Below are 25,004 nucleotides of genomic sequence, written 5' to 3' on the forward strand. Positions count from 1 at the left end.
ATGCCTTTTGAAAACAAAATGATGTATGAATTAGACAATGAGTAATTAAGAGTCAGGGTATGTGAAAGAGTACGTGAAAGCCTGGTTTTATCAGCTAAATTTAAGAGGATAATTAGAAATCGGGCGTTTAAATAAATTAGGTAGATCTTCAGGTGCAGTTTGGGAGGCCCAATCCTATATAAAGATCAGAAACGTGAGTTTGGTCTTCACCATACAGGTGTGTGGAAACACACCATGCAATCAATTTATAGAAATCTAAGTACCTCCGAAAAGCAGTTATTGATTCTTATCCGTTTAGAAAGGGTTGCAAAAACATTTCTAAGGATTTGGGTCTCCACCAATCTACTGTCAGACAGTCTACAAATAGAGAAAGTTCAAGACCACACTTTACCCAGGAGTGGTCGTCCCACCGAAATCTCTCCAAGAACAAAACCAGCAAATCACCCAGAAAGTCACAAAGAACCCTAGGGTAACACCCAAGGATCTGCAGGCCACTCTCGCCTTGGCTAATGTGAGTGTTCTTGACTCAACTATCAGAAAAAGACTGAACAAGAATGGTATTCATGGAAGAATTGCCAGGTGTAAACCACTGCTCTCTAAAAATAACATTGCTGCCCATCTGAAGTTCTCCACTAGAGCACAGACCCACAACTCTTCTGGTACAATGTTCTCTGGACAGACGAGTCAAAGATGGAACTTATTGGCCTAAATGAGAAACGTTTGGTTTGAGCGAAAACAAAATTCTGCGTTCGAATAGATGAACCTCAATCCCAACCGTCAAGCATGGTGGTGGTGGTCTGATAATTTGGGGCTGCTTTGCTGCCTCAGGACCTAGACGGCATGCCATCATTGACAATCATGAATTCTGCATTGTATCAGAAGATTAAAGAGGAGAATGTCAGGCCATCCGTCTGTTATCTGAAGCTAAACGAAAGTGGGTCATGCAGCAAGACAATGATCCTAAACATACAAGCAGATCTAAAAAGATTGGCTGCAGAAGAAGAAATTACTTGTTTTATAAAGGCCAAGTCAAAGTCCAGACCTAAACACCGTTGAAATTTTGTGACAGGACCTGAAGTGAGCTGTCCCTACAAGGAAGCCCTAAAATGTCACTGAGTTGAAGCAGTTCTGTAAGGAGGAATGAACCAAAATTCCTCAAAACCCAATGAGAGATTGACCAGCAGTTACAGGAAACACTTAGTTGAAGTCATTGCTGCTCAAGGGGGTGCCATCAGGTACTGCATCTAAAAGGTTCACATACATCGATATTGAAAGTTGAATTATTTGTGGATAAATAAATGTTAAAAAATTCATCATTTTGTTTTGTTATTTGTTTGATCAAGTTATTTTTATCCATTAGTGGGACTTCGATTAAGATCTAACAACATTTTAGGTTTGAAATATTTGAAAATCCCAAGGGGTTCACAAACTCTCTTCACTGTATATTTTCAGAGAGGTTCTTGTGACTGTATAGTGTTAGCAACTACCATGTTTGAAACAAATTAAACAGTCATTAAACGGCAATCATGGTGGTTGAATCTTCCAAGTCATGCAGGCTTTAAGGTACAACGTCATGAAGGAGATTTAAAACCTGGGACATAACGCCGTTAACTTCACCTGTAAGTATCTCTAATACCAGTGGATCTCCCCAGAGCTAAAAACAGCACGATTCAGCTCATGGGACACATTAGTTGCCATCTTGTAAAAATAATAAGGGGGGGTGGTAAATGGGTAATTTCAGCTTTAAGTGGACAGAGGAACATGTTCTAGGAAGCGGGTGACCGCAAATAATGAATTATCAGCTAAAAATCCCCAGAGTGGAGTACCTATTTATAATACATTTGTTAATGCATAATAGTCAGCATGTATCAACAGTACACATTAACATGATTAATAATGCTGAATCATGAGTCATAGTATGCAAATATGAATCATGGTGAGACATTGCTATGGGAAGTATAAATGTACTTTGGGAACTTAGGGAGTGGCCTTACAATCATACCTGAACACAAATAGTTTATATCCTATGTCCTCTTCAAAATACAAAAAGGAGGAGGGAAAGGAAGGGGTGGGGTGAACAAACGTAAAAGTATAAGGGAAAAGGGGGGCGGCATATACTTTTACGTTTGTTCACCCCACCCCTTCCCTCCCCCTTTTTGTATTGTGATTTTTTCACCTCACTTTGTGTTGTGCTCATTAAACTTCTTGGTTTACCATTCCCCCATTTTCCTTCTTTTGTGCGCTGGGTACATTTATTATTTTTTAGTATTTTGCTTAGGAGGAATTAGGGTTCCCCTTGTTCCACATTGCACCCATTACCCTTTATACATTTATGTGTGCTGTCTATACTTTGTCCTTATGCTCTTTTTAATGGTTTTAAATGTATTAAAGCAGCAGTTCAAGCAATATCACACACACACACACACACACACGAGAAAATACTTGTAGCATTTTTTTTTTATGTTTCTAATGTAGGAAGCATTGACAGCCCCCTTCCCCTTCTGATAGGCTCTGGAGCCCGCCCCGCCCTCTCTAGCAGTGCACCGATTGTATCTAGTAACTTCCCAGTCAATCATATTCCAGGACTACATTTCCCACAATGCTGTGAAAACTGAATTAAATAACCCAGAGCAAAGTGATTGATTGCAGGAGAACGGATCGATCAGCATTTTAGCATTTAGCTAGTGTGCAGATTGTATTGATGCACATATTGAATTTTAAAAATATATTTTTTTTTCCCAAACGGCAGCTTGAACTACAGTTTTAAGTCGCAATAGCAACCATTTAGGAAGCCAAACCAATTGTTTTGAAACAGGCAGCCATATTGTGTGCTCTGAGCAGCGGGATCTTCGCCGATCAATAACAGATCGATCAGCAGCATAGATAATTGCATTGCCATAAAGACAAGTTACCGCTGCATTTATGATATAGATATAATGCAGATTTAGACAATGAAAAGAGACAGCATCAGGCCGTCATGTTGCCAGTTTGGTGATGTCCATCATGAAACCAGGATGTTCCCGCATCATTGACATCAAAATGAGAGGGGGGGGGAGATGCATCACTGCTAAAGAGAAAAATAATTCAATTTACCGTCATTTTCTTTTTCCTGTACTTCCCTAATGGTAGTGGGTAATAAGTGTGATTAGGTCCCCCCTCAGCGCTGTAGGACAGAAAATTCCTCTGCAGGGACCTGGTATATAAGGCCCTCCCACTACCTGAATAACTGTCTTGTTTCTCCCATAGCAACAACATAAACAGATATGTTACTCATTGGGGGTGGGGAGGGGGGGTGAGGTATGGGGTGGTATGATGTACCTGCTATTTGTGGTGTGCACAAAAAAAAAAACCGGTAAGGTGAATAAATTTCTCTTTTCCTGTTCCCCACGTGGCAGTGGGTACTAGTTGGGGTGTATCAACGCTCACTAAATGGGAGTTCAGGCAGAAAGATGGAAGCATTAGCTCGCGTGAGATGGAGAGAACTTTTGGAAGGAACTGTGGCATAGGCCTTGGACTGCCTTTTCGAGGTGAAAAAACGAGGGACGGTTCCCTGTACTAGAGAGACCAACTCTCCCACTCTTCTAGCAGATGTAATTGCCATCAAAAATACTGTTATCCATTTTAAATAGTCTTAATGGTATTTGCTGCAATGGGTCAAATGGGTGATCAACTAGAGCCTCCAACACTAGAGATCCCACATTGGTACTATACTTTTTATTTGGGGTGTAAGGTGCCTGACCACCTGCAGAAATCTCATCAATAGTTTGATGCAATATATTTTTCTATTAAAGCCGATAATTGGACTTTAAGAACTTAAGCTGTTTTTATTTTTTTTTTTTTTTAAATCCAGATTGCAAGAATTCTACCATGATGACAGAATGATTGAGACAAAATCGACATCCATTTTCTAAACCCAATCCTGAAAACAACTCGAGATGTGATCAACCGAAGAGGTTGACAATTTTGTGCTGACTTGATATTGATCTTCGGCTCGGTATGCTGCACTGGGCATTGTTTCAGAAGTTCCTGGGACAATTTCAGAAGTTTCTGGGACAGTTTCAGAAGTTTCTGGGACAGTTTCAGAAGTTTCTGGGACAGTTTCAGAAGTTTCTGGGACAGTTTCAGAAGTTTCTGGGACAGTGGAAGATGCCATGGCAGATCTAGCACCATATTTATCAGAGATGGGGAAACCACATCATTTTGGCCAGTAAGGTACAATTGCTACTACCTCTGCTTTGTCTCTTATCTTTCTTAGGACCTTCCCTGTAAGAGGTACCGTCTTAGGACCTTCCCTGTAAGAGGTACCGGTGGAAAAATATACACCAGATGGCGTTTCTGTTGGAATTTCTAAGCGTCCAGCTGTCTGGTGAGGAGTACCTTGAGAAGAAATTGTCAACCTTTGTTTTGATGCTTCGCCACAAGATCTATTTGGTGTTGTCCCCACCAAAATATAAATTGTTGATAAATCTTCAAGTCCAATTCCCACTCTCCTGGGTGGATGATGGTTCGGTTTAGGAGATTAGTTGTCGTATTTTGTAATCCGGTTATGTCAACAGCTGTGATATTGTTGAGATGCCGTTCGGCCCAGAGAAGAATTGATGCTGCAAGAGTTGGCAGCTTTCCGCTTGTGGTCCCTCCTTGCTTCGCCACGTACTTTACTGCCGTATGGTTGTCGGATTCTATCCTTATATTTGCACCATGCTTGTGAAAAAGAGAAAAAAAGAGCTTCTTTGACCGCATACAACTCTAATATATTTGCTGAGAGGTTGCAGTAGGATCTTGGACAGATGGTCTTGTGCCACCAAAGTTCCCATCTGTGCTCCCCATACGGTCTTCCTGGCATCGGTGGTGATAGTGAACCAGATTTCTTCCTGGAGAGAGAATGTATTCTCTAGGTTCTGCTGATTTCCCAACAATTTAAAGACCCGCTTTGTTGAAGGAGATATACATTCTCTGGTGTAAAGAATTTGGATCTTTGTTCCACTAAATAAAAATATAGGCGTGCCTCATGTGGAGTTTGGACAACTTTATGTCGCTTCAAGTTGAGGCAAACTTTGGCAGCAAGGTTATTAATGCAACAAGCACTTTGGTGAAGGTCCTGGGAAATGTCACTAGCCAGAATGGAAGGGAGATGTATTGGTAATGATTTCTGATTACTGTAAAGCTGAAATATTTTTGATGCTCGTGCGACTAGTATGTGCAGATGAGTCTTTCAGCTCTAGAGACTAACCAATCTCTGCACTTGACTTCTTCAGATGATTTAGAGTCAACATTTTGACGTTTCTGATGTGTAGAAAAGTATTCACTTCCCTGAACTTCCGAACAATCACCTTGTCTAGTAACAATTTATTCAGGAATTTGTCAAAGGCTTTTGCTTCTTGAGAGGGCTGGGGTGGGAGAAATTGCATTCCAGGATATCCAAAACTGGGTCAGTCATGGTTCGAATCCAGTTGGTAACCTGTGACAATCCCAAAGGCCAATTTGTCTTTTATAGACTGTGCCCATACAGCAGCGAATTGAGACAGTGTTTCCCCGACTGCGCATTGCAGCGCTTGCCTTATTTCATGAAAGCTAGCATCTCCTGAAGGATCCCCTTCCTCAGAGGCCACAAAAAAGGCTCTTTTGTCCCCCCACTCCATGTTTGTTGTCGGACGAAACGCCTTCCTGGTCGGTAAGACTTTCTTTACACCACAAGACAGAATGACTTGTAGAGACGCAATCTTCAATTTCTGCTCTCCTGGGGAAGAAAATCACTTACCTCCTGCTCTCTTTGCTATTATGGCGTCTAGTTTTGTTCCAAACAACAATTCGCCAGTAAAATGTAAAGTGCAAAGGTTATTTTTGGAAGTAGAATCTGCTACCCAATGTCTAAGCCACAAGGCCGTTCTTGCGGCCACTGACATGGCCATACTCCTTGCAGACAGATGTACTACATCCAGAGAAGCTTTGGCAATATACTCAGTTGCCAACTTCATTTCAGATAATAGACAGAATTGAGGCTCTTAACACCGCTTTCCAGCGCCTCTTCCACATTAGCTAACCATATTATCATGGCTCTTTAAAGTCACGCTGTTGCTACCACAGGTTTACAAGCAAGACGCAATGCCAAAAAGGATTTTCGGAGGACACTCCATTCTTCAATCAAACGTGCCACGGAATGACACCGCATCATCCACTGGTAATGTGGTCCTTCTGAAAATGCATGTGATTGCAGAATCCACCTCTGGGGGCTTTTCCCAGTTTGACTTGTCAGAAAATAGGTACATCCTGGAAAACTGCTGAGGTTATCAAGTTTTTTTTTGTTTTGTTTTTTTTTTGTTTTAAATCAGGCTGACTTAATTATTTCATTTAACACAGAAAATAAAGGAAAACGTCTTTATTTCTTCTGAGAACTGTGGAAAAGTTTATCCATTTTTCTGGCGCTCATTTTCTGAATTATCCAGTTCCAGACCCTCTCGCATTGCTTTAATCAATGGCACTACTAGATACAGATTAAATTCTAACTCTTCATTCAACACTCCTTGATCAGATGAATCCCAGTGCTACCAATCAGAGTGCTGCTATATGACGTCAGATTTTTGCGATGCAGCTGCTCCTCTCCTATTCACACTTGTTTCGGACCTTATCTTCTGGGTCTGTTTAGTTGCTGGCAACACTGCTGAAACCACAGATTTAGAGAGACACTGTCCTACATCCAGGATAGGAAAGTAGACATCTGGTCATTGTGCTCCATGGCCACAGACTTTACACAGGTTTTTTTTCTAGAGCTCGGTTACTACCAGGCTCACAAATTCTGGCCTTTTTAAGCACCTTCTTATTCAGTACCGAATCCCAGACTGTTTTAGATGTCCCTACTTCCGGCTGAACCACAGAGGTACTGCATCAAAAAAAATAATGAAAAATTATTTTAATGTGAGAGTGAGAGAGGTCGGAGTGTCACAGCAATGTGCAGGCGCGTTCATGCATGCGCTCCGATTCCATACTTCCTGTACAGAGGGATCAGCACTCCTTACCCCCATGTGCTCCAGACTTCCTGCATTCCCAGACACTTCCGCAGTGTTGCTGCACAGTCGCAGAAACTCCAGCTGGCCGTTCCAGACAGTGCTTTTGCCGGAGCTTCAGGGGGGAGAGAGGCTGAGAGCCACCAGAACAAGTCTTGGTGAGTCCCACTTAAAATCTACTCCTACACTAAGATAGGAAAGGAGACTATTCTGCAGGTAGTGGGAGGGCCTTTTATTCCGGGTTCATGCAAAAGAGTTTCCTGTCCTACGGCACTTAAGGAGGAGCTGATCCCAATTAGTACCCAATGTCACAGAAGACCAGGTATTTACACCTTTTAGACCGGGATGATAACACTGAGCAAAACAAGATGGTAAAACAAATGGTCATTTATTCACTTAAAATAGGCTAACACAGTGAAACACAAAATACATGAGAAAGACACACTTACTGGGGGTCTGGGCTACAAAACTAGACTTTCCTAGCTTAAATAGAACGTAAAACAAAGTCTTTGGTTGACCGGGACTTCGCCGAAATGTCCTGAAAATCAAATTGGCATGAAGTTCATGACGCCACCACTGTCTCAGCTCCGGATGAATTGAAATAACATGACCACGACTTCGATCCAAACATCCTGGAACTAAAATTGGATTGAAATCCCAGCTGTGACCGCTACGTTCAATTCTCATAACTTGACCGCAAAAAGTGGGACTTAGAAAATATTTAAACCTGAAATTTCTGAAGCCGGCTCGCTGCTATTTCTCCAAGAGCATATTTTCGTATATTCAAATTTGCCGCTAATGTTCTGGTGCTTAGAATCTGATCACCGGATTGGCTAAGGGTTTCTTATAGCATTTCAGAGTTCATTCATGAAATACTACAGCCAATTCGAGCGTGGGAAATTTTCTACCAGATAATCAGAGCGATGCCAGTCTCCTGAGGCCGGGCAAGCGGATATACTGCAGCCGCTAAAACCATGCTCAAAATTGCCACCTCTGCCACTTGGTATGCAGAAGCCACCCGCTGGTTTAGGGCTGTTCTATACTGTGAGCGCTTGCTGCGCCATGCACATGCGGAAGTTATAGATGGCTGAGGTTTGTCAGCCTTTCTATAATGGTGCCGCACGTGCGCACAGCTGTGTGCATGGAACCGTCCGACAGGGAGGAAGATGAAGAAAATAATGAATCTGCGCCGCTACCGCCGCTGAAATGTGTGTGTTATTAATAAATACGTTAATAAATGTCAAACATTTATAACACACACACACAAAAAGTGTGTGGCACATGCACGCGTGTTCTCACAGCCGCACACACTATATTACAAGTCGTAGGCTCCTCAGTCTGGGAAAGGCAAATGGTAGTCCGAGGACTTCCATTCATCCCAGAACTTGGGTACTCAAGCCTAAACCTCCTGCCAAATGCTCTTCACACCTCTGGCATCCTCTGTGACTTTCATGTCCGATGTCTGGATAGACACAGTGGCACCAAGCTGGTAGCCCAGTGAAAGGTAAAAACACAAATTCTGTGTCGCATAATTATTCACAATGCATATACAATCACTGGGCTCAAGAGCTGACACTTCCAAACCCCAAAACATGGATCAGAGGTAACAAAAACGGGCTTAACCTTTATTATTGAGTCTGGTTACCCCGTCACTGTCACACCCACTGCCATGTGGGGAACAGAAAAAACTGTTTCAAATTAAAACTTAGTATAAAAAACACTTTTCAACCCTTGCTGTTACCAGTTGGTACCTCTCACAGGCACAGTCATAAATAACATCACAAGAGTTGACAGTTGAAAAGCAGATGCACAACACTGAATATGGCACCACAGATTAAACCCAAAAGTTAATTACTTGGGCTGATTTAGCATATACATTGTATTGATATTTGGGCATCTATTTATTAAGCACAGAATTACCTTATATGAAGATTATGTAATAATTGCAATGTAGCCTGCTTGTGTGTGTTGCTGGAAAAACATGCATCCAAATGCATGTTATCCTGGAATCACGTGCAGAATTAGAGTCCTTGCTGTTTCATCCCTTTTGGAAGGCTACACAACAACACCAAGCCAAGACCATCTGTCGGGCAAGACCATAGCTTGCAAAATAATTGTTAATCAACCTAGCAGAGAATCAGTCGGGAAGCAAAATTAGAGAATAACAGAATTATAAACTCTAGAGCAGGGGTTCGCACACTCTTTTTCTCAGGTCATTTGTGTGTAAAGGACCACCAGACTTCTTATTCATTCGTTTCCTTATTCTGCAATGAATAAAGTTTTAATACCAGTCCAAATGTCCCCCGCTGTCCTTGATACACTTGGCTGCTCTATTTCACAACTAAAAGTGGAGAGGGTGATTAAGCACCAGCATTTGGAAGGACATGTACATCTTTATTTATAAGGAAGCCACAGTATACTCAGCGCTTTACAAAGACAATACAGTACAGGGAACAATTATACAATAAATGCAACAAAGTCTGACAATAGGAAATTCATTTTCTGCCCCAGGGAGCTTACAATCTAAGTGGAATGTTGAGAAACCTTAGAGACAAAAGATGAGGGAATAAGTGCAGTAGATGTCAAGGCTTGGTAGGAGTGAGTCCAGGCTATTTGGATGCTTAATTTAAGGAGGTAGGTTATCAGGTTTGTCTTGAAGGTGGGGAGAAAAGGTGCTTAGCGTATAATGAGTGCGAGGGAGTTCCACAGATAAGGCGCAGAAAGGGGAAAGGATTTAAGGCGAGAGACAGCGAGAGCTGTAGCGGCAATGAAAGGGGTGGAAAGGAGACAGATATGGGTAGAGCGCTGGAGACAAGCATGGACTCAGAGATACAACATTATTTCGAGTGAGCTCTGAGCATACAGACTACTCCAATATAAAGCTCTCTGACCCTACAATTACCTCCAATCTCTTCATTTGGCGCACCTGCCCCCCTCAACAGGTATGTGAACTGATTCAATAGTTGGCCGGCTCAAAATGAAACAGAATAGAAATGTGGCACTTATGTTGCATAACTGTAATATAGGTCATGGTCCGCAATAGGATCAGTTTTTTAACCCAGTTCACTCATATGACATCCCTAGTACACCAAGACAGATAGGATGCCCATACCAATGAGCGCAAAATGTTAATGGCAGATGGGGCAGATTCAGAAAAAGGATGTGGCCAAGAGAGTTGCAGTCACGGTTGCTGGAAGTAGAGATGTGCAGGATGCTGCTCCTCAGTGTTTATACATTTTATATTATGGTAATGTACGTATGTTACTGATTTTGCATGTACGGCACCCACACCCCAAAAAAGGACAGGGAGGGGCGGGGGGGGGGGGCAAAGGACAGGGAGGGGCGGGGGGGCTAAGGGCAGGGAGGGGTGGGGGGGTTAAGGGCAGGGAGGGGCGGGGGGGCTAAGGGCAGGGAGGGGCGGGGGGGCTAAGGGCAGGGAGGGGCGGGGGGGCTAAGGGCATTGGGAGGGAGGGGCGGGGGGCTAAGGGCATTGGGATCGAGGGCAGGGGGGGCAAAGGGCAGGGGGAGGGAGGGTAGGGGGGGGCAAAGGGCAGGGGGAGGGAGGGTAGGGGGGGGCAAAGGGCAGGGGGAGGGCAGGGGGAGTCAGGGAAGCGTTAAATAAGCCATTCCCCTGCGTGTACTCACCTAGCACACGGCCGCCCTCCTCCTCCACCTCGGGCTCCTCCGCGGCGAGGCTGAGACGCTCCGGTGAGGAGGTGCTGGGCCTCTCGTGGGGAGAGGCGGAGACAGCCGGAGGAGAGGCGGAGACAGCCGGAGGAGCGCCCGCGGGGACGGGTAGCGGCCTGTGTGTGGGAAGAGCCGCGTGCTCTGTGTGTGTGGGGGGGGGGGGGGTGAGGGAGAACGCCGGGTGAGGGGAGAGCCGCGTGCTCTGTGTGGGGGGGGTGAGGGAGAGCGCCGGGTGAGGGGAGAGCCGCGTGCTCTGTGTGGGGGGGGGGGGGGCGAGGGAGAGCGCCGAGTGAGGGGAGAGCCGTGTGTGTGTGTGTGTGTGTGTGTGTGTGTGTGTGTGTGTGTGTATGTGTGTGTGTGTGTGTGTGTGTGTGTGTGTGTGTGTGTGTGTGTGTGTGTGTGTGTGTGTGTGTGTGTGTGTGTGCCAATGAGAGGTGTGCGGGGGCGGGCCAAGGGACCAATCTCATTGGCCTGGCCCAAGGTCCAATGAGATTGCCGCTAGGGACACGGGGAGGGACACAGGGAGACACATACAGACACGGACACATAGAACACTTTCACAAATATATAGTAGATGTAACTAGGGTTATTCACATCTTTATCTCACAATATTCTCTTATACAAGGTATTCAATCACAAGGATAGCACACAGGACGAGACAGTCCAAGGCTTAAAGCAGCAGTTCAAGCAATATCCTACGTGTAGGTTTTTTTTTTTAAATAAATCAGTTCTGTACCATGAGAAAATACTTTTAGCATTTAAAAAAAAAAAAATTAAGTTTTTAAGAAATTTTTAATGTAGGAAGCATTTCCAAAGTGACAGCCCCCTTCCCCTTTTGATAGGCTCTGGCTCGAGACCCACTCTCTCTCTAGCAGTGAACCAATTGTATCTAGTTACTGCCTAGTCAATCATATTCCAGGAACTACATTGCCCAAAATGCTGTGCAAGAACTGAATTAGATAGCCCCGAGCAAGCGATTGATTAAAGGAGAACAGATCGATCTGCAGCTTAGCTAATCACTTGTCAGTGTGCAGATTGTATTGATGCACATATTGAATGGGGGGGGGAGGAGGAGAGGAGAGGAAAGCGAGAGAGAGTGAGACACATTACAGGTCAGTTTACATACGGCACTGCCTTGGGGATACTCCCACCTTACCTGCCATACAGTAATCCATGTGGAGTCTACATATTCTAAGAGTAATTACCGGTGGTTAAAAAAAAGACTTGGTCAAAGCAAATTAACCCTTTCAAAAAAAATTGTATAAAAACAGAACAATTAAATTATAAAAATTGGTCAACAATAGACCTGCCAAAAAATAAAACTGATTTGTCACTCCTAAACAAAGTGCAAAAATTGTTTTTGAAAACCAAGATGCAACATAAGATTCAGAATCGATTACAGAAAACCACAGCACCTAAATACACTTTTCTGAGAGATGACTGATCCAAAATCGAGAAACATGTTGAGCTACATTTCAATACAAGTCCTTAGTGAAAAGATGGTATGATGTTGAAAGGGGTACTTCCCATCAAGCGTATTTTTCGTTTAAAAGATCTAATCACAATACTGATGTCTGCTGAGCCCCTCACTTAAATGACATTATTAGACCTCAAACAACGTTTTTTTTTTTTTTTTTTATTTAGGAAGATTGAGAAGGCATTTTTTTCTGATAAGGTCATTTGTACCTCTGTGTGGAAGACAGCTCTGTGCTGCCATGTGTACACTAGTGAATACTTTTGACCTTTTTAAAGCAGCACTACAGGTTGCATTGTTTGCTTTATTATTTTTTTATGATATAGGACTGCAGAAAGGAGGCTCCGGAACTGAATCCCATTAATTTCAGTTCCAGAGACACCTTGCTTTCAGAAATACTTGCGTCCAAAATGAGTTGTCGGTATTTCGTTGGAGTTTACAACCCAGAGTCACGCGGGCCAATAGGAAGCCGTAAGGGATGACATCACTGCTTCCTATTGACAAACATGACCCTGTACATTAAAACGTCACCATTTCATTAGGCACCCTGTTTCCCTGGCTGCAGAGATACCAGCACCTCTATAGAGGTAAATCTCTCTGAAAGCAGAGGGTCCCGGAACTGAAAATAACAGGGTTCAACCTCTTGCTTCAAATTACATACAAACAGAAAACAGCTACCAAATAATTTTTTATTTTATTTTTTATATAGGGTTGGTAATCTGCTTTCAAGCACATCACATGGAGGTAATTTTCAAATCCATCACATTAGAGTGGGAACTGCTGTGACTTCACTTCTTCTCAAATTATGCACTTCTTTCTACCAGCCTCACTATGTCTCTAACTCCATTCATATATCTCCATCTCTCCTTCCTTCACCACTTCTCTGTTCACATGAACGCCTTTCTTACCTGCGTCCTCTGACACCACACAGCTATATCCCCTGCACTAAAAAAAACACCCCTACAAATCCTCCTCACACATCCTCTTTCTATCCATGCTTCTCCTCCTTGCTTCTGGGGATATCTCTCCCAATCCTGGTCCCTGTCTTATTTCAACTTGCTCTCGTCCTCGCCTCCCACATGCAACTTCTACTCCTTCTGGTGTCAACCCCTCCAACCTCATACCCATCCCCTGCCACCCTCCCTCCTCTCTCCCTTTCTCCTGTGCCCTTTGGAACGCACGCTCTCTTTCTAACAAGTTCCTCTCTGTACATGACTTCTTTCTCTCTCACTCCCTGCTTCTCTTTGCTATAACTGAGACCTGTCTCACTCAGTCTGACTCTGCTCTGGAAGCTGCCCTCTCCTACAGTGGCTTTTCCTTCTCCCACACTCCGCGCCCTGATGGCAGGGGTGGAGGCGTGGGGCTCCTGCTCTCCTCTGTCTGCCATTACCGAACCCTTCCTATTCCCCCCTCTCTTGCTTTTCCCTCCTTTGAGGCTCACACTGTCCAGATCTTCTCTCCTCTCCCTGTTCATGTGGCGGTCATCTATCGCCCACCTACCTCTACTCATCCCCCTTCTGCCTTTCTCTCTCACTTTGAATCCTGGCTCTCTTTCTTTCTCTCCTCAGACTCCCCTGTTCTTCTCCTTGGGGACTTCAATTGCCACATTGATGACCCCTCTCTCTCTTGGGCTTCCCGCTTTCTTTCTCTTACCTCTTCTTTTGGCCTTCAACAGTGGACTGCAGCCAGCACCCACAAGGATGGCCACTACTTAGACCTGGTTTTCACTAAAAACTTCTCTCTCTCTGATTTCTCCATTTCCCCTTTTCCTCTCTCTGACCATCATCTCATCTCATTCTCTTTATCTCGCTTCTCCCCTTCTCCACCTCCATCTACCCCCCGGTTCTGCAGAAACCTGCGCTCTATTCACTTACCTGACTTTGACTTTACACTCCTCCCTCTCCTCTCTCAGCTCTGCTACAGACCCTGACAACCTGGTCAGAAAGTACAACTCTGTCTTGTCCTCGTCTCTTGATCTACATGCCCCGCTTTCTCTCTGCCGCCCTCGCCCTTCTAACCCTAGACCCTGGCTAAATTCCCACACGCGCATGCTGCGTTCCTCCACTCGTTCCTCTGAACGCCTCTGGAGGAAGTCTCACACTCTCGCAGACTTCCTTCACTACAAATTTATGCTATCCTGTTTCAACTCTGCCCTCTCGCAAGCTAAACAAGCCTACTTTTCTGCACTAATCAACATGCACAAGTCTAACCCACGCCGACTGTTCTCTGTCTTTGATACTCTACTCAAACCACCCTCAGCTGCCTCTCCTTCCTCCATCTCCGCTCAGGACTTTGCTGACTATTTTAAGGAAAAGGTGGAATCCATACGGCAGAACATCCCCTCTGTTTCTTCCCCCCATCCTACACCTCTTCCTAACTCTCCTCCTGCCTTCCTTGAGTCTTTTTCCACTGTCTCAGAGGAGGATGTGTCGCTGTTGATCGCCTCTTCTCCCTCTACCACTTGCCCTCTTGACCCCATTCCCTCCCATCTCCTAAAACCTCTAGCTCCTACTATAATCCCTACGCTTACACACATTTTTAACTCCTCCCTCTGCTCTGGAACTTTTCCATCCTCCTTCAAACATGCAACAGTCATACCATTACTCAAAAACAGTAAGCTTGACCCTACCTGTCTTTCTAACTATCGACCTGTCTCCCTCCTGCCTTTTGCCTCTAAACTCCTTGAACGTCTTGTATTCTCTCGCTTGCTCCATTTTCTCAACACCTATTCTCTCCTAGACCCTCTACAATCTGGCTTCCGCACTGCTCACTCAGCGAAAACAGCCCTCACTAAAATAACTGACGACCTCCATGCTGCCAAAGACAGAGGTCATTACACTCTGCTCATATTACTCGACCTCTCTGCAGCATTTGACACCGTGGACCACCCTCTTCTCCTCCACATTCTCCATACTCTAGGTATTCGGAACAAAGCTCTATCCTGGATCTCATCCTACCTCTCCCATCGTACTTTTAGTGTCTCTTCTGCTAACACCTCCTCCTCCTCTATTGATCTCTCTGTGGGGGTACCCCAGGGCTCTGTCCTGGGACCTCTTCTCTTTTCTCTGTACACACTCTCTCTAGGTGACCTAATAACATCTTTTGGGTTTAATTATCACCTCTATGCCGACGACACACAAATATACTTTTCAACACCTGACCTTACACCTGCTGTACAAACCAAAGTTTCTGAATGTCTCTCTGCTATATCATCCTGGATGGCCCTCCGACGCCTTAAACTCAACATGGCTAAAACAGAGCTCATACTTCCTCCCAAACCTGGCCCTACTACCTCCTTCCACATTACTGTTGGAACTACAATCATTCACCCAGTAGCCCAAGCACGCTGCCTAGGGGTCACATTCGACTCCTCTCTCACATTCGCCCCTCACATTCAAAACATTTCTAAAACTTGTCGCTTTTTCCTCCGCAATATAACTAAGATACGCCCTTTCCTCTGTTGTTCGACTGCTAAAACTCTGACTCAGGCCCTCATTCTCTCCCGTCTTGATTACTGTAACCTCCTGCTGTCCGGCCTTCCTGCCTCTCACCTGTCTCCCCTACAATCTATCCTAAATGCTGCTGCCAGAATCACTCTACTCTTTCCTAGATCTGTCTCAGCATCTCCCCTCATGAAATCCCTCTCCTGGCTTCCGATCAAATCCCGCATCTCACACTCCATTCTTCTCCTCACTTTTAAAGCTTTACATTCTTCTGCCCCTCCTTACATCTCATCCCTAATTTCTCGGTATGCACCATCCAGACTCTTGCGTTCTTCTCAAGGATGTCTTCTTTCTACCCCCTTTGTATCTAAAGCCCTCTCCCGCCTTAAACCTTTTTCACTGACTGCCCCACACCTCTGGAATGCCCTTCCCCTCAGTACCCGACTAGCACCCTCTCTAGCCACCTTTAAGACCCACCTTAAGACACACTTGCTTAAAGAAGCATATGAATAGCACTGTGGATATTCTAAACACGATACATAATGCTTGGCCCCCTGCAGACACACTTACCAGAACTCCCTCCTCCTGTCTCTGTACGTTCTCCCTACCTACCAATTAGGAGTCCTCGGGGCAGGGACTCCTCTTCCTTAATGTTATGTTTATGTCTAAAGCACTTATTCCCATGATCTGTTATTTATATTATCTGTTATTTATTTGATTACCACATGTATTACTACTGTGAAGCGCTATGTACACTAATGGCGCTTTATAAATAAAGACATACAATACAATACTACTGGACCTTCACATGGGGAAGAGAAACATAATATTCACCCAATCGTGCTTTACTAATGTTTTCAGAAAGATTAACGAAATGTTTTTTCTGACATAAGTCAATTTGCATTTAAAGATGTAAAATACATGCATGTTTAACCAGACATCAAAACAAAAATCAATGTTTGCTTCAGATAAGACAGCCTAAATCAACTAGACCAACACAGAACATGTAATTTTCTCTCATCTTGTATCCAAAGGCCTATCAAAACAGATTATGACTAGTGCACCAGAGAAAAATATAATACAGCTCGTTAGAACATTTAATGTTTAGACCTTTTTCAGCAAACTGCAAAAAAACTCACAACCGAGTGAAATATAGCAATTGCAGTGAGGAACTGAATTTGACAAATTATATAAATCAATTTCTGAACAAGATTGTGTAAAACGAGGCAAGTGATAAATTTTCAGTGATAAATCTGGAAAGGGTTTGGAGTTCCAATTTCAATGGATGACTTCCAATTCTTTTTTTCACTAATATCCTATCCTTTTCTCCTTGTCCATCCCGGATTATTCAGTGGGACAATGAACGAAGATGCACTTAGAACAGAGGGGAAATGCATTAAGACACAGTAGACCATGATCATCGAGTTAAGAAACGTACATTAAAGTATAGAACAGAGGGAAACAGCATGAAAATAACTCCAATTTTGATAGAAAAATTCATTCCAAAGTTGCAGTGACATGGGAGTAACACTAATTGTACACAAGTTTTATAGTGCTACCAAAAAGTGGCTGATTTTACTGTAAAGCATATACCAAACTGGTCAAACAGTACTACAGTAAACTACTCTATCTGCTCAGATTGCAAAACAAAGAAATACAGCAGGGCCCCGCTTTTCGGCGATCCTCCCATACGGTGATGCCGAGAAGGGGGCTGCCATGTTGCCGCCATGTTCGCGCATGCGCAGAACGGGCCGGCCCGGGGTCGCGCATGCGCGGAATGGAGGGATTGCCTTCTGTCGCGCATGCGCAGAACTGGGCATTGCCGGTCTGCGCATGCGCACCTAACGAAAATCGCCGGTTCCACTTTTCCGGCGGGTCCTCAGAACGGAATCCGCCGTATTAGTGGGGCCCTCCTGTACCCATAATTCTGTCAATTTAAACAGATGTCCGTTTTGAGATGGACAAGACTCCCATATCAAAGCATGCCAAGCACTGCTGCCGAAACCTACGACCCATGACTTAAATCTGGTTTTCAAATCAGAGATAATTACAGCCATCAAGATTCTCAGATTTTAAATTAATTTGACAACATGGATCACATCCTCAAGTGATGAGTTTTAGCAATACTGCTCTAGAGAAATAGCATCTTCGATCCCTGGAAGGGGACAAAGGATTCAATGCATTGAAAGCACGGCAACGGATACATTTACATTAGACCGTATGGCTTTGATGTTATCCCCAACACGGTTGTACAAAAGTAGAATCACTAAAAACTAAGGCCTGAAAGTCAATTTCAATACAAGTGCAAAACCAAACAATCAAATATATACACACAGCCAAGTCTGGTTTTATTTTAAAGGGGCAAGTCAACTTTGAAGATCAAATAAAAATACATAAAACCAAGTAAATGACTGCCTTAGTAAGATTCAATCATCCTTAAGGAACTCTTACTATAGGTATACAGGGATATACCAAATAAGTAAACATGGGAAGGATGTTGATCCAGGGAGTAATCCGATTGATAATTCTTAGAGTCAGGAAGGAATTTATATTTCTCCTTATGAGATATCACTGGATAATATTTCCCTGAGGTTTTTTGTTTGCCTTCCTCTGAATCAATATACTGTAAATAAAAATATAAGAAGTATTCTGTCAAAATTTAATATAGGTTGAACTTGGACATGTGTCTTTTCAACCTCATCTACTACAGTACAGGCATACTCCGCATTAGCGTACGCAATGGGACCGGAGCATGTATGTAAAGCGAAAATGTACTTAAAGTGAAGCACTACCTTTTCCCACTTATTGATGCATGTACTGTACTGCAATTGTTATATACGTGCATAACTGATGTAAATAACCCATTTGTAACAGGCTCTATAGTCTCCCCGCTTGCGCACAGCTTCGGTACAGGTAGGGAGCCAGTATTGCTGTTCAGGACGTGATGACAAGCGCATGCGTGAGCTGCCGTTTGCCTATTGGGCGATATGTACTTACTCGCGAGTGTACTTAAAGTGAGTGTACTTAAAGCGGGGTATGCCTGTATATAACTTATTTCTGTGTGGTGAAAAATAAACACGTATTGCTTCTTTGAGGGAACACTAGACCAGCGGTGCGCAAAGTACGGGGCGCCCCCCAGGGGGGGCACGAGATTATCTGCGGGTGGCACAGGGTTTACAGAGGCACTTAAATTAAGTGCCAGGGAAGCGGTGAAGGCCTCTGTAAACCTTACTTACCGTGGTTCAGCCGGCATCTGGAGATGGCGTCAAATGACGCCGCGGGGTCATGTGACGTCGCATTGTTATGGCAATGTGATGCTATGACGCCCAGACGCCGGGAACCACGGTAAGGAGGAATGGGGCGCGCGGAGAGCAGGACAGTCGGCAGGATTGCGCTCCCCTGGACTAGATCCAAGGACAGCTACTTATGTTTATTTGTCCGACTAATAACACGTAATTACCCTACAAACAAAAAGGAACAGAATCCAGATAATTGAGGACAGTTATCCCGGATAGCCACAAAAACAAAACAACATACATACACCTCTATCTCTCCTTGGTGTGTACAGGCATACCCCGCATTAACGTACGCAATGGGTCCAGAGCATGTATGTAAAGCGAAAATATACTTATAGTGAAGCACTACCTTTTTTCCCACTTATCGTTGCATGTACTGTAATCGTCATATACATGCATAACTGATGGAAATAACGCATTTGTAACAGGCTCTATAGTCTCCCCGCTTGCGCACAGCTTCGGTACAGGTAAGGAGCTGGTATTGCTGTTCAGGACATGCTGACAGGCGCATGCGTGAGCTGCCGTTTGCCTATTGGGTGATATGTACTTACTCGCGAGGGTACTTAAAGTGAGTGTCCTGTATAGGTCCATTGCCTGTATAGGTCCAGTGTTTTTCATCAGGGGTTCCAATGAGCCCTTGGATTCCCCGGGCATTATTAAAAGGCTTCCCTTCCATTTTCAGGTCATTTGAAAATTGTACCAAATGCAGAAGAATTACAAAGAGGGTTAGGGTTCCTTACAATGCATCCGATCTCAGACACTATAGCCAAACCGAAAATAACCTTGTGTTAAGATTGTACGCCTAATTGACTTCATTAAAAAGTAAACCAACTACACTGAGAAAATACAAAATTACAAATGTCACTTTTCTTGGCCTCTCAATGGGAAAATGCTCATCAATGAATTGTATTCTTAACACTTATGCCCTATCCTTATTAGAGAGCCAATATAAATAAATGGAGGTGGATAGAAGGGAGCTCTGCCTTGACAAACTCCTATTGGACACAGTGATATGAGACCAAAAAAAAAAAAGGAACAGCTTTCAAGTCTCAGTACACAATATTTACAATCCAATGTAAAAAAATATATGTTTTAAATACTTTACAGACAGAGCCATGGGAAACATTTTTGGGGGAAACAGACATGTGGAGCTTAAGGACCACACGTTAGGCTGCGGCCCCACTGCCAGCGCGCCTGCAGCGGAGTCCCCAGGTCTGCAGGGAGAAAGACGGGGGGGCGTGACAGAGCGCAGCCATGACGTCACCCGGCATGTTCGCCCTCATTGACTGAACCACCAGGGGTCGTGGCCTAGCGCTCTGTCGCGACTCCTGCTCTCAATTTTCTTGAGAGCAGGAGTTTGTCGGCGCAGCACGATGGCCCCCCCTCGCAGAGGCCCTGCCCCATCCCTGAACTTGTGCCACAGCAGGCCTGCAGTAGCCAGCGGGGATCTGGCCTTAGAGAACACCACTTCCCAAAGTTGCACTCCCCAATGCGCCATAATAGGTCAAGAATTCAGGAAGCGGAACAATGATTGGCAACTCTGGCTTCCAAAGATGTCCTGCAACAGCTGTGGTTTTACTTGACCGGTCCAGGTAGGCAACGTATTCCCAGCCCTGCCTACAGGTGTATTAGGGTTAGGGATAAAGAAAGGCACAAATCACCCATATGTAAACCCTTAAACAGGTCACTGACCTTATTTGATGGCCAAGATATAGTTTGTTGATTTTTATTTTATAGGTATGCTAATGCAACATTCATTCTGTATTTGTAATTTGCATGTGCCATACATTATTTTAGTTTATTGATGGTTATATTCAGCATTGAAATGTTAATATTGTGAATTTGTCAACACCTGTCACATATGTTCACACGCAATAAAAAAAATTATATATAAAAATAAAAAAAAGTTGCTGGCTGTACAACACTTTTGTACTAGGAAGATGGCTCCGTTTAATGTATTTTTTTAAAGCGCATTGGGGGAAAGGGGTGTTTTATACTTGTTACAAATGACTGAGCACAGTACCGCTAATCTTGTATGTATATAAGTGTATCTAGTACCAACATATGCAATGCTTCAAATAGGAGTTATTTTCACTTATAACAGAAGAACACACAATAAAAAATGTTTAAAAAACAAGGAGCATCACAATAGAAAAATGTATCCCTATAGCACTAAACCTACAAAGTACTCTTGATTTAAATTGTTAACTACAACTACATAAACGTGATCCTATCACATTCTGTACGTTTTACATTATTCCATTTAGATATTATGTTAAAGAATGTATCCATTTCAGAATTTACCTCAATGTAATCTGAGATTTAATATATAATGTTAGATGCTGCCCCCCTCAATATTCACTCTGGGCATCTGAATTCAAAGCAAATCCTTATTTCTTATCTTACAGTATCACATTTCAAAAATTGGCGCATTGTTACCAACACCAGAGCCAAAATCCTAATATAGTGGGTATGTTATTAAAATAAACATGTTATTTTCAGACAACTTGGGTTAATGGTTACAAACATATTCAAAGTGCTTTGTCAAAATTAACACACCTGATTTAAAAAAAAAAAGTCAGTTTTATAATTATATTTCTTAGAAGAATAAATAGTAGATTGTGTTATACAATAAGTAAGCTTTTCCTGCAGCACCTAAAATATCTGATCGCCTATCTAGCACAGCAATACTTCACAAACCTAAGCCTATAAGTAAAAGAAGGTCTATTTTGAAAACAAGATCTTCCACTTCTTCATATTCTTGCTGGTCCCAAACGGATTACTCCCATGGTACCAATCACCAATATTAAACACCAAACTGGATTTGTATTATCCCATTTGCTGCCACAGGGACCAGCAGCACAATAGCAAAGGGATTAAGGGGTTAGTTTTGAAAATGTACCTATATTTTATTGCACCTAAAACAGTAGATGAAGTAAAGCAAAGCACTAGTACTGAGAATCAAAGCAATGCTTCTGGATTTTAAAAAATAGGATGTTCGAAAGTTAGCTCTTCCCATTTCCTTATCTTCTAGCACAAAAAACCTGCAGTAATTGTAACCAGCATTAGATCACAGTGCGCAGCACCACTACTTATATTAAAACTATACCTCCTAATTAAAACAGAAAAAAAGCAGTTTCATTTATTTACCTTAGTTGTGAATACCACATCTAGTGAAAAACGGCACCACTGTTGTAATCTTATTTTTTTATTTTGTTGAATATTTCAAACATTTTTCTTGTACATCACATACAATTGGTGTGAAGGGCTTTGAAACCTCACACTCCCTCATAAGAGCACAACACTTTGTATTATTATAACTTTGCGCCATGGTTGAAATATAAAAGTTTATGTTTTGGAAATAAGGTCTTCCTTATTCACCTTACAGACTATGAACATCTCAAGCATTAGTTCATATTCTATTATTTCTTGTAAAACATTTTATAAACTATTAAAGCTATAATACCCATTTTAAAATATGGTTTGAAAATAAACGATACTACCTCTTAACAACTGGTGTAAACGGCATTCACAAATACAAATCACACACTTGAGCACAGTAACCCTACTATTAAAACCATGCTCACTATTTTACACAAAAAATATACAACAATGGGTGTTGATGGTAACAGATGTCAGATCATATCTATTGGTGCAGAATAGCACCACTTGTATTATTTATTTATTTATTTATTTATAAAATATTTTACCAGGAAGTAATACATTGAGAGTTACCTCTCGTTTTCAAGTATGTATTACTACATCTATACACACTTGGTCACAATTAATATTCCGATTTGAGAATCTCTTCCTTGCCTTTATTTTATAGAACATACAACTGGCGGAATTAGCTTTCAAACATCTGCCTGTATTATTAAAACTACTGCTTAAAAAATAGTCTCTTTTCCAAATAAACGTCAATATGTTTTTTGTTTTTTTTACACAACTGGTGTGCATGGGCATAGATGTCAGATGACAATTCAGCACAGTAACATTACGTGGATTATCGTTTTATGCTCTCTGGTTCAAAATAATCTCTACCATTCCTCTCGGCTGGTGAGTGGCTTTCTAACATCAGATCACTTACATTACAGTATACCGGAGCACTGTAACGCTGCTTGTATTATTAAAGTGTGCTCCGTCTCACAAATACGGGCTCTGTTTAGAAAACAAACAAAATCTCCCATTTTCATTACAGCTGCTGTGTGTGATCACAGCACACTTATTAACTACAATTATGATTCCTGGGCCAAACATACAGGGGCCTGTTCAGAAAACACTCCCATCTTTTAGAGCACTGGTTTGAGTGTCTATCAATCATCAGTTAATTTATACAGGAGCACAGCAACACTACGTCCCATGTGTCAAACATAAAGGGAACAATATCTCCAAGCACATACGCTGCAGGTTATAATCACGACTATCACTTGGGCACAATAACATTGCGCTGCAGTCGTACCTTGCTGGATGTCCCCGTTGTTGCCGCCCGGCATGGGTACACTGAGTTGCCTCTCAGGCTCGGGCAGGCACCGGCGGCAGAAAGAGTGCAGACACGGCAGCAGCTTGGGCTCCGAATCCCTGCTCTGCAGGCTCTGTTTACACACCGCGCAGGTATCCAGCAGGTTCACCGCGCCGCACGTCGGCGCCGGCGCCGAGGAGGCCGCAGACGACGAGGGGGCCGAGCTCTCCTCTGCCGGAGCTGCCACAGGCCCGGCCACCGCTACTACAACTACTGCAGCCGCCGCTGGTGCTTTATCCCCGCTTTCCGCCTCCTGTACCACCTGCGCCTCAGTCCCCGCGGGACTCCCACTCGGCCCGACGCCGTTGTTATTGGCGCTCGCACAACCATCGCTTTCCCCTCCGCCTTTGTTTTCCGCCATGTTTTTCCTCTTTGAACCCCTGAACTGACCGCTTCGCGACGCCACCAGCGCACGTACGCAACCGCAATGCAAATCCCCCCCTCCCTCTCTCTAACGACAACACGAGGTGACGTCAACACCGACGTTCCTTTGCGTGCTGTGGAGGGGGAGACTCTGAAAAACTGCGATTTGCGCGTGCGCATAACGCGAGTGTGTCGGTGTGCCGCGCATGCGCATGTCTAGTTTTGAGGCAATTTGCGCATGCATGTACTTTATATATTCGAAACTAGATGTGGAAATGGACAAATAAACATATAAATGCTTGTATTATTATTATTATTATTGTTATTAATAATAATATTATCGTTAGTATTGATATATTATTATTATTTTATTATTATTGATAATTATTATATACAGACAGTCCTCGGTTATCCAACGGAATCCGTTCTGGAAGTAGCGTTGGATAGTGAAACCGTTGTAAAGTGAGTCCCATGTTAATCTGTGGCGGTGAGCGTTGGATAACGCATTCTGGCGTCGAAAAAAGTCCCACAAGGTTGCATTGTAAAGCGTTGGATATGCCATTCGTTGTAAAGTGAAACGTTGGATAGCGAAGACTACCTGTACACATATATAACTCAATTATTAATTTATATTTTATAACCAACTATGTGAAACAGGTTTTCCCCCACCCTCTGGGAGATTACACTATTACCGGGTGTCGTGCTGGTTACCTGCAGGTTCACAGAAGCTCTGAAGCTCAGATGGGTTTTATGGAGAAAGTTTTGTCAGAATGATTTCCAGAGTTTCTGGATACCCCAAAAATGAACCCGGGAATCAGGTTGGATTCTCGGATACATTAAGACATATTGCTCTGCAAAATCTCCCCTTGAAAATGCTTGCACGAAACACCGCTAGGACCCCCTGCTTCAGCACTGACCAGAAATGTAAATGGGGCATAGGGATGTGTGGTATCCCTGAAACAGTAAAGAGGTCCCTAGTATAAGGGGGATGCCCAGTTAATGCCCTGATCACCCAGAACCTGGGGGTACTCCAACCATATATAAGTATACGGTTGCAAGGGTTTTTATGAAACATAAGTCCGGTTTTCAAGAAGGGAATGAGGTACAGCATGAATATTCACATATATATATATATACCTCAGAAGGAACCGAGGTATTTTTTCATTCTACTTTGGAACTTTGAAAAAATATAGGAAAAAATATTTTGTTTCATAATGTTTT

At 43.2% G+C, this 25,004-nt stretch overlaps 1 protein-coding gene across 1 annotated transcript in view; it reads right to left on the reverse strand.

The window, feature by feature from the left end:
- TRIM33 (tripartite motif containing 33) overlaps nucleotides 1-23,881 on the reverse strand; it is a 134,395-nt gene extending 110,514 nt beyond the window's left edge. The window contains exon 1 of the mRNA XM_075615336.1: nucleotides 23,361-23,881. Coding sequence (XP_075471451.1) covers nucleotides 23,361-23,781 — 421 coding nt within the window. The 5' untranslated portion in view covers nucleotides 23,782-23,881. The remainder of the gene's footprint in view (nucleotides 1-23,360) is intronic.
- Between the last annotated feature and the right edge of the window lie 1,123 nt (nucleotides 23,882-25,004).

The sequence above is a fragment of the Ascaphus truei genome, chromosome 9 (assembly GCF_040206685.1).
Source record: "Ascaphus truei isolate aAscTru1 chromosome 9, aAscTru1.hap1, whole genome shotgun sequence".
Taxonomy (NCBI): domain Eukaryota; kingdom Metazoa; phylum Chordata; class Amphibia; order Anura; family Ascaphidae; genus Ascaphus; species Ascaphus truei.